The following is a 9,868-nucleotide window of genomic DNA, read 5'->3' on the forward strand; positions in this document are numbered from 1 at the left end:
CGAGTAGACTAGCTTGTTCGATTTCGAACGAGGTCGAGCCTGTTGATTTTTGACGGCGAAGGCCTTTAGCCTAGAGGGTGTTATTTTGAACTTATCGAAATATCAGCCCGTCTGAGTTCGAACGAGGTCGAACATGTCGATCTTCGAGGGCGAAGTCTTTATCCTTAAGTCCCAGTTCGAACGAGGCCGAACATGTCGATCTTTGATGGCGAAGGCCTTAGCCTTAAGGGTGTTATTTCGAACTTATCGAAACATCAGCCCGTCTGAGTTCGAACGAGGTCGAACATGTCGATCTTTGATGGCGAAGGCCCTTAGCCTTAAGTCCCAGTTCGAACGAGGTCGAACATGTCGATCTTTGATGGCGAAGGCCTTAGCCTTAAGGGTGTTATTTCAAACTTATCGAAACATCAGCCCGTCTGAGTTCGAACGAGGTCGAACATGTCGATCTTTGATGGCGAAGGCCCTTAGCCTTAAGGGTGTTATTTCGAACTTATCGAAATATCAGCCCGTCTGAGTTCGAACGAGGTCGAACATGTCGATCTTTGATGGCGAAGGCCCTTAGCCTTAAGTCCCAGTTCGAACGAGGTCGAACTTGTCGATCTTTGATGGCGAAGGCCCTTAGCCTTAAGGGTGTTATTTCGAACTTATCGAAATAGCAGCCTGTCTGAGTTCGAACGAGGTCAAACATTTGAATCTTTGATGGCGAAGGCCCTTGGCCTTAAGGGCGTTATTTCGAACTTATCGAAATAACAGCCCGTCTCGAGTTCGAGCAAGGTCGAACATCTGAATCTTTGTTGGCGAAGGCCCTTGGCCTTAGTCCCAGTTTGGCAGGCATTGCTCGCATCGATGGTTTCAGCACTGAGGACATCAGGTGCTGACATTTTGTTCGGACCTGCGTGGTACGCGTGTAACAGCTTCTCGCACGGCTGGCTGTTTATTTTGAAAACGCCATCAACCGGGAGGGTTTCGGCTGAGCTAAGATGATGTTTGGTTCTTCGACCAGGGAATCCCTGCACCGTCGTCCAATTTGGTGAACTACGGGAGATGAGGATGAGATGTTCCTTATCCCTGCCCAGTTGTTTTGATTGCGGCACCTTTAGCCTTGTTCGGAGTGTTTGGGGCTGGTATGGTAGGAAATTCTAGTCCTCACTGGCTCGTTCGATTTTCCTTTTCTCTACGCGCTGCCTTCAAATCTGATGTGAGCTGGATGCTTTTCTCGCGTTTCTTTGGCTTCGATCCGAAAAGAGAACTAGGCGTTTTCACTAGGAAATCCCCACAGACGGCGCTAAATTGTTTGACTTAAAAGATGTTAAACTCTTTTTAAGCAAATCAATCAAAGAGATGAAGGGATAAATCATAATTAATCATAATTCGTATCGGATCTAAAGATAAAGAAATGGCATTTTAATACAAAAATGGAGGAAACATCGAAAATGTTTTATTTATGATGAAGCTTTGCCCTGCCCCTCCTTGGAGGGGAAAGGAATTACAATCATTGTGTTTCTCTCTCTTCCTCTCTAGATGGAGCTTCCTTTTCCTTCTCCTGGAGTTCTGTTATCCCCCTCTGACTTATTGGAGATTTTGGAGAAGAAGTCGGTCGGAAGTCCCCCCCTTCTGGGTTCCCTTCACTTCATATTTATAGTCGAAAGAAACCTGCTTTTTCCTTAGCCATAACTTCTTGTCAGAATTGTGAAAGCCTACTGGTCGGGGTGAGGGGCGTACCCTCGTCACTTGTGGAGAATGTCGCGGTGATGGAGTCCAAATGGTTCCGTTGACTTCTTTCATACAGTGACTGAAACAGGGTCGTGGTCGCCTCGGTCGGAGTGGTCAGATTTCTGACCAATACAGTAAGCAAATTTTACTCCCATTTTTTTAGATGGTAGTTTAGTTATAATTTCAGGTGCCGGATTGATTAATTTCCAACGATGTTCAGGTTATGTGATAGAAGTTGTGCTACAACCCCAAAACAGACGGGACAAGATGACTATACAAGGAAAAGAAAGAAGTAGGGGAAAAAAGAAAGGCCAAATACATAGATGGCTCCTTAAACTTGGCCACTTTTTTTTCATTTAGGGTGTGTTTGGTATGAAAGAAAATAATTTTCGAAAAGTATTTTCCAATTTTCTCATGTTTGGTTGGGTTAAATATTTTCCTCATTAACTCATCTGGTGGCAAAGCTCTTTTAGTGTTGGTTTGTACATCCTTTGTTCAGAGAGAGGGTAATCAGGAGTTTAAGGGGCCATAATATTTGTGTGACTATAAAAATATCTCATTAAGAGTAAAGTGGGTAAAATAAAAAGTTTAAAGTTAAGTTGTTTCCATATATAAAAATGTATTATTCTTTTTAGAACAGACCGATAAAAAAATATGTCATTTAGATTAAAATGGAAAAAGTACAAAGTTTGGAATGTCAAGTTGTCCTCTTTTGCAAATCAATGATTTGTGAAAAAAAAACTAAAAAAGCTAAGACAAGATTTGTGTGGATTGCCGTTACGTCCAAGAATATGTCAATTCATTTGGTTTACATATTATCGCGATATATTCAAATAAATGTTTGAGTTTGCTACTAAATGTAAGATTATCCAATCATTTAATTTACATATTACCGTGATATATGTATGAATTTTGCTATTAAATGCAAGCATATCCAATCATTTAGTTTTGCTATTTAAGGGGGGGAGGTGGTGAAAACCTTCAATCAACAAAAAGATTACCCAAAAAGAATTATAACAAATCTTCAACTGGTCAGAGATTCAGAAACATGTTTTTCATAGGCGAAGGGACTAAGAAAAAGTCAGATGTCATGTTTTGCTTGGTGTTGGTTACGCTCTGCTTATCTGCTAATAGCGAAAGACTAACATTCAAAGTTATAAGCTCACCAAAAGGAAGTGCAAATAATGAAAAACATGAATTCCCAAAATTTTCAATGCTCCCTAAAGGTCCAGTGCCCCCTTCTGCCCTTCCACTCGCCTTTCGCCTCCACCACTTTCACCGGCTCATAATATATAGAGTTTACGCTTTATGGGCTGCCTTTTTTTCTTTTTCTTTTTTTTTAAAACTTATTAAAGTCTGAACTTAGTATGCTAAGTTTATTTCGTGAAATTAGAATATTAATTTATGGTTGATCATGAACTTTGTTGGCTGATTTTATTATAAGTTGTGGAATAGTGAAAGAAGGATTTGTTAGTATTTTTTTCTTTATGTTATTTTTATTTACCTAAGAATATTTAGGTNATCGGGTTCAAATTGACCGTCTCGGATTTTGTATGTTTTATGCCTACCTCTTTCTTGTAGGGTACACGCTCCCGCTTCCTATGCTGGTGGTAAATTTTTGCCGCTATTATGAGGTATGCCCGGCCCAGCTTTCTCCTTATTTGTACAAGCTGTTCCTCATGTTTATCAAGTATGCGGAGCTTGCCGGTCGAGAGGTTACTCTGGGCCACGTCCTTAGCCTATTCGCGCCCCAGTTGATTCGGGGCTCGATGATCCATGCGCGTCCTCGGGGGTCGAAAAGCCTAGTGGTAAAGATGGACGACAGGACCAATCATCGCTTCTATGAGAACTTTTTCTATGTGCGGACCAAGCATCTCGTGGCGGACCTAACCGAATTTCCCGAAGTGTGGAATTTTGCCCGTAAGTCTACGCTTCTGATTAGTAGAGTGCCTAATTTTTCTCTTTTCTTTTGCCTTTTGTGTGGTATGCACTGACCTAATTTGTGGTTTCGCAGCCGAGAAACTGCCCCCGCCGCCTTTGGAGGGGATTCGCGAATGGGTTGAGGCCGTCCTTCCCCAAACAGCGGGGGTTCGCACTTGGTCGACCTTTCATGAGAGGTTTGGACGTAGGCCCCTTGTAGGTGATAACGTCCCTATATCCTACCTGTCCTTTTCCGTCCTCGTTTTATCTCTTGAACATCGTTTGTTGTTCCCAGGGAGAGTTCGGAGAAGGGCTCCTTAGCTAGCCTTTCGTCGGCCGGTCACGTCTGCTCGTCTTGTTGCAGTACCTGCTACTCGTCCTTCATCGAGGGAGGCTTCGGGCTTCTGGCCACTCCGGCGAGGACGGCCCCTCAAGAAGCTCCATTCGATGTTATCCGTCCGGCGAATGGATCACCATCGATCGGGGAAGAGGAAGGGACGTCGAAGAGACGAAGGGTGGCATTCGAGTCGGTACCTCCAGCTGTGATCAATTTGGACGAGTCCCCCTCCGAGGGCCTAGGAGATAGTGTTGCTGCGGCGTCTCCCTTAGAGCTGGAGCGAGTGGTTGAGGCTGGCGCTGGCAGCCAGTGCCCGGAAGATTTGGCTGTTATAGCGAACCAACTCGGAGTTTCCACTATCGGTGATGATCAACGTCCTTCCGGAGCAGAGAGCCAGACCCCTAGTGTCGCCGTCATGACTTCGAGTGCGCCTTCTCCATCTGCGGCGGATCATACTTCCCTTTCAGCGGCAGAGAAGGGGAAGAGTATGATGGTCGACGAATATGAATCTGAGTCTGATTTGGATCCTGATGATATCAGGATGTTCGAAGAGGGACTTACTCATTCGGTGGTTCACGCGGGCGGACCGTCTCGTGTTCTTGATATTCCTTCTGACGTGAATCTCCTGACACAGGGGGATGTCGTAGCTTAGCTTGCTGTGTTCGAAAGCTGAAAATGAGTCCCTGCGGAACGTTGCTGATGCCAAGTTGAGGAACGAAGTGGCCATAATGGGTTTGAGGGTATGTCACATTCGGCTCTTATTTCGACTTTCCCCTTTGTGTTAGTGAGTATCGATTTAACTGCTTTTTCCTCCTTTTTATTTTTAGACGTATTTGGTGGAGGTGGAAAGCATCCGTAGGGCTAACATTCGGTCGAGGATTTTCTTGCAGTTGCTGGAGAAGTACCGTCGCTATCGCCACAGGTGTTGTGAGTTGCACGAGCGGTTGAGGACGGATCCCCGCAACCGAGCTCTGGGAGAGGAGTTGGAGAAAAGGTATCAAGAGTTGCTGCAGACGCTCCACAGCAAGAGCGAGCTCGAAGAGCAACTTCGCCTTAAGGACGAAGAGCTCGAAGTGGGTAAAGGGGTCGCTGCAGAATGCGAATACCTGCAGGGCAAGTTAGGAGCGATGCAGTTGGAGATGGAGCAGAGCCGGGCCAAAGTTGCGGAGGTGAGCGCTGAATGGAGAGGGAAGTTGAGTGCACTGGAGAGTAAGGTTGCCGATTTAGAGCGTATGGAGAGGGCCTGGCCAGAGGCTTCGGCAAGGGCAACGGCCTTAGAGGGGGCCGTTCGCGTGCATGAGTCCCAACGAGAATCAGAGAGGGCTACTGCGACCCTCAGGGAAGCGAGGCTCGAGGAGCAGATTAGTACAATTGATCAGGAAGCCTCGGATCTGGCAGATCGAGTCGCTGCCTTAGAGGAGGAGAATGAGCAGCTGAGGGCCCAAGCTGGACCATCCCGCGCTGCTGTTCCCCGCCAGACTCACGAGCTCTGGGTCTACGCCGAAGCCCAGCGAGACATTTTCAAGAACTTGTGGGAAGCGGGCACCGTGACTGAGGCGGCCTTCGAGGAGGCGCGTGAGAAGGCTCACGAGGCTCGTGCCAACTGTGGATATGATGTGGCTACACCCGAAATTGATGGGGGTGCAGGTGGTGATGATGATGAGCCTTATGGAGATGATGATAGTAGTGGCGGTGTTGGTGTCGAGTGAAGAAGAAGTAGTGCTTTGTTGTTTTTTTTTTACTTCGTACGCCGGTGTGCGTTTGTTTATTTCTTGTTGTTGCTTTCTTCCTGCCTCCCCCTTTTTTTTTTAGTTATGAGTTGACTGGCCCCAGCCGGATGTAAGCGGCGATGTCCCGTATTTATGACCATGAATAAAGAATTCTCTTTTTCGCCACTTGTCTTGTGTTTCATCTTTCAGTCGATTCATGATCTCATCGCGAGGTGAGGGCTTGTTTGGCGAGTCCCAGTTCTCTTTTTGTAACGTAGGCCTCTGGCCTTGCGGGTTTCATTACGAATTTACCGAGAAGACAGCTCGTTCGAGTTCGAACGAGGTCGAGCCTGTTGATTTTTGACGGCGAAGGCCTTTAGCCTTGAGGGTGTTATTTCAAACTTATCGAAATTACAGCCTGTTTGAGTTCGAGCGAGGTCGAACCTGTCGATCTTCGAGAACGAAGGTCTTTATCCTTTAAGGGTGTTATTTCGAACTTATCGAAATATCAGCCCGTCTGAGTTCCAACGAGGTCGAACATGTCGATCTTTGATGGCGAAGGCCCTTGGCCTTAAGGGTGTTATTTCGAACTTATCGAAATAACGACCCGTGTTGAGTTCGAGCGAGGTCGAACTTGTCGATCCCTGATGGCGAAGGCCTTAGCCTTAAGGGTGTTATTTCAAACTTATCAAAACATCAGCCCGTCTGAGTTCGAACGAGGTCAAACATGTCGATCTTTGATGGCGAAGGCCCTTAGCCTTAAGTCCAAGTTCGAACGAGGTCGAACATGTCGATCTTCGATGGCGAAGGCCCTTGGCCTTAAGGGTGTTATTTCGAACTTATCGAAATAACGACCCGTGTTGAGTTCGAGCGTGGTCGAACTTGTCGATCTTTGATGGCGAAGGCCTTAGCCTTAAGGGTGTTATTTCGAACTTATCAAAATATCAGCCCGTCTGAGTTCGAACGAGGTCGAACTTGTCGATCTTTGATGGCGAAGGCCTTAGCCTTAAGGGTGTTATTTCGAACTTATTGAAATATCAGCCCGTCTGAGTTCGAGCGTGGTCGAACTTGTCGATCCGTGATGGCGAAGGCCTTAGCCTTAAGGGTGTTATTTCGAACTTATCGAAACATCAGCCCGTCTGAGTTCGAACGAGGTCGAACATGTCGATCTTTGATGGCGAAGGCCTTAGCCTTAAGGGTGTTATTTCGAACTTATCGAAATATCAGCCCGTCTGAGTTCGAACGAGGTCGAACATGTCGATCTTTGATGGCGAAGGCCTTAGCCTTAAGGGTCCCAGTTCGAACGAGGTAGGCCCTTAGCCTTAAGGTGTTATTTCGAACTTATCAAAATATCAGCCCGTCTGAGTTCGAACGAGGTCGAACATGTCGGTCTTTGATGGCGAAGGCCTTAGCCTTAAGGGTGTTATTTCAAACTTATCGAAATATCAGCCCCTCTGATTTCGAACAAGGTCGAACATGTCGATCTTTGATGAAGACCCTTGGCCTTAAGGGTGTTATTTCGAACTTATCGAAATAACAACCCGTCTCGAGTTCAAGCAAGGTCGAACATATCGATCTTTGATGGCAAAGGCCCTTGGCCATAAGGGTGTTATTTCGAACTTATCGAAATAACGACCCGTGTTGAGTTCGAGCGAGGTCGAACTTGTCGATCCTTGATGGCGAAGGCCTTAGCCTTAAGGGTGTTACTTCGAATTTATCGAAATAACAGCCCGTCTGAGTTCGAACGAGGTCGAACATATCGATCTTTGATGGCGAAGGCCTTAGCCTTAAGGGTGTTATTTCGAACTTATCGAAATAACGACCCGTGTTGAGTTAGAGCGAGGTCGAACTTGTCGATCCTTGATGGCGAAGGCCTTAGCTTAAGGGTGTTACTTCGAACTTATCGAAATAACAGCCCGTCTGAGTTCGAACGAGGTCGAACATGTCGATCTTTGATAGCGAAGGCCCTTAGCCTTAAGTCCCAGTTCGAACGAGTTCGAACTTGTCGATCTTTGATGGCGAAGGCCTTAGCCTTAAGGGTGTTATTTCGAACTTATCGAAATATCAGCCCGTCTGAGTTCGAACGAGGTCGAACATGTCGATCTTTGATGGCGAAGGCCTTAGCCTTAAGGGTGTTATTTCGAACTTATCAAAACAGCAGCCTGTCTGAGTTCGAACGAGGTCGAACATGTTGATCTTTGATGGCGAAGGCCCTTAGCTTTAAGTCCTAGTTCGAATGAGGTCGAACTTGTCGATCTTTGATGGCGAAGGCCTTAGCCTTAAGGGTGTTATTTCGAACTTATCGAAACATCAGCCCGTCTGAGTTCGAACGAGGTCGAACATGTCGATCTTTGATGGCGAAGGCCCTTAGCTTTGAGTCCTAGTTCGAATGAGGTAGAACTTGTCCATCTTTGATGGCAAAGGTAGGGGTGTTCATAAAAACCCGAAAAATCGAACCAAACCGAAAACCAAACCAAGCCGACCAAAAAAACCGATGTTTTTGGTTTGGTTTGGTTTTGGTTTTGAATTTTAAAAACCGATCAAATTTGGTTTGGTCTTGGTTTTAATCAGAAAAAACCGAAAAAAACCGAACCAAACCGACTATAGGAGTAGCTATTTCAAATTTATTATTACACCTATATATATGTATATTTTTATACAAAGTTTCAAAAATTTAATGCTAAATGTTAATAGTTTACACTTTTAGTATAGTTCTGTACCTTTACATTCTATTTTGATTGGTAGTTTTCTTTTGTTAAGTGTAAGTATCCATTTCGTGTTAAAAATAATATATTTTTAATTGAGTCCTTAAATTATTCATCCCTATTTGGTTCAATTATCATCATTGTATCTTGGTAAATAATAGATTTCTTAAAGGGAAATTGATTTGATAGTGTTACGTTGAAAATTTGGTCTCCGGAATATGTGTTTGGTAGTGTATATCTTATATTTAAGAAAAAACCGACAAATAACCGAAAAAATCGAAAAACCGACAAAACCCAACATAAACCGAATCGAGAAAAAACCGACTTAATTGGTTTGGTTTGGTTCTAAAATTTGAAAAACCGACTTACTTGGTTTGGTTTCTTTTTAGGGAAAAACCGATCCAAACCGAACCATGAACACCTCTAGGCGAAGGCCTTAGCCTTAAGGGTGTTATTTCGAACTTATCGAAACATCAGCCCGTCTGAGTTCGAACGAGGTCGAACATGTCGATCTTTGATGGCGAAGGCCTTAGCCTTAAGTCCCAGTTCGAACGAGGTAGGCCCTTAGCCTTAAGGTGTTATTTCGAACTTATCAAAATATCAGCCCGTCTGAGTTCGAACGAGGTCGAACATGTCGATCTTTGATGGCGAAGGCCTTAGCCTTAAGGGTGTTATTTCAAACTTATCGAAATATCAGCCCCTCTGATTTCGAACAAGGTCGAACATGTCGATCTTTGATGAAGACCCTTGGCCTTAAGGGTGTTATTTCGAACTTATCGAAATAACAACCCGTCTCGAGTTCAAGCAAGGTCGAACATATCGATCTTTGATGGCAAAGGCCCTTGGCCATAAGGGTGTTATTTCGAACTTATCGAAATAACGACCCGTGTTGAGTTCGAGCGAGGTCGAACATGTCGATCTTTGATGGCAAAGGCCTTAGCCTTAAGGGTGTTACTTCGAATTTATCGAAATAACAGCCCGTCTGAGTTCGAACAAGGTCGAACATGTCGATCTTTGATCGCGAAGGCCTTAGCCTTAAGGGTGTTATTTCGAACTTATCGAAATAACGACCCGTGTTGAGTTAGAGCGAGGTCGAACTTGTCGATCCTTGATGGCGAAGGCCTTAGCTTAAGGGTGTTATTTCGGACTTATCGAAATATCAGCCTGTCTGAGTTCGAACGAGGTCGAACATGTCGATCTTTGATAGCGAAGGCCCTTAGCCTTAAGTCCCAGTTCGAACGAGGTCGAACTTGTCGATCTTTGATGGCGAAGGCCTTAGCCTTAAGGGTGTTATTTCGAACTTATTGAAATATCAGCCCGTCTGAGTTCGATCGAGGTCGAACATTTTGATCTTTATTGGAGAAGGCCTTAGCCTTAAGGGTGTTATTTCGAACTTATCGAAATATCAGCCTGTCTGAGTTCGAACGAGGTCGAACATGTCGATCTTTGATGGCGAAGGCCTTAGCCTTAAGGGTGTTACTTCG

General features: G+C 45.0%; 1 protein-coding gene across 1 annotated transcript; it reads left to right on the forward strand.

Annotated features, from left to right (window-relative positions):
* The first annotated feature begins 4,698 nt into the window (after positions 1-4,698).
* Positions 4,699-5,679, forward strand: LOC109222003 (cilia- and flagella-associated protein 53-like). Its single transcript, XM_019386420.1, has 2 exons — positions 4,699-4,710; positions 4,798-5,679. Exons 1-2 carry the CDS (start codon positions 4,699-4,701, stop codon positions 5,677-5,679), a joined length of 894 nt encoding a protein of 297 aa, XP_019241965.1.
* Positions 5,680-9,868: the final 4,189 nt, after the last annotated feature.

This window comes from Nicotiana attenuata, unplaced genomic scaffold (assembly GCF_001879085.1).
Source record: "Nicotiana attenuata strain UT unplaced genomic scaffold, NIATTr2, whole genome shotgun sequence".
NCBI lineage: Eukaryota > Viridiplantae > Streptophyta > Magnoliopsida > Solanales > Solanaceae > Nicotiana > Nicotiana attenuata.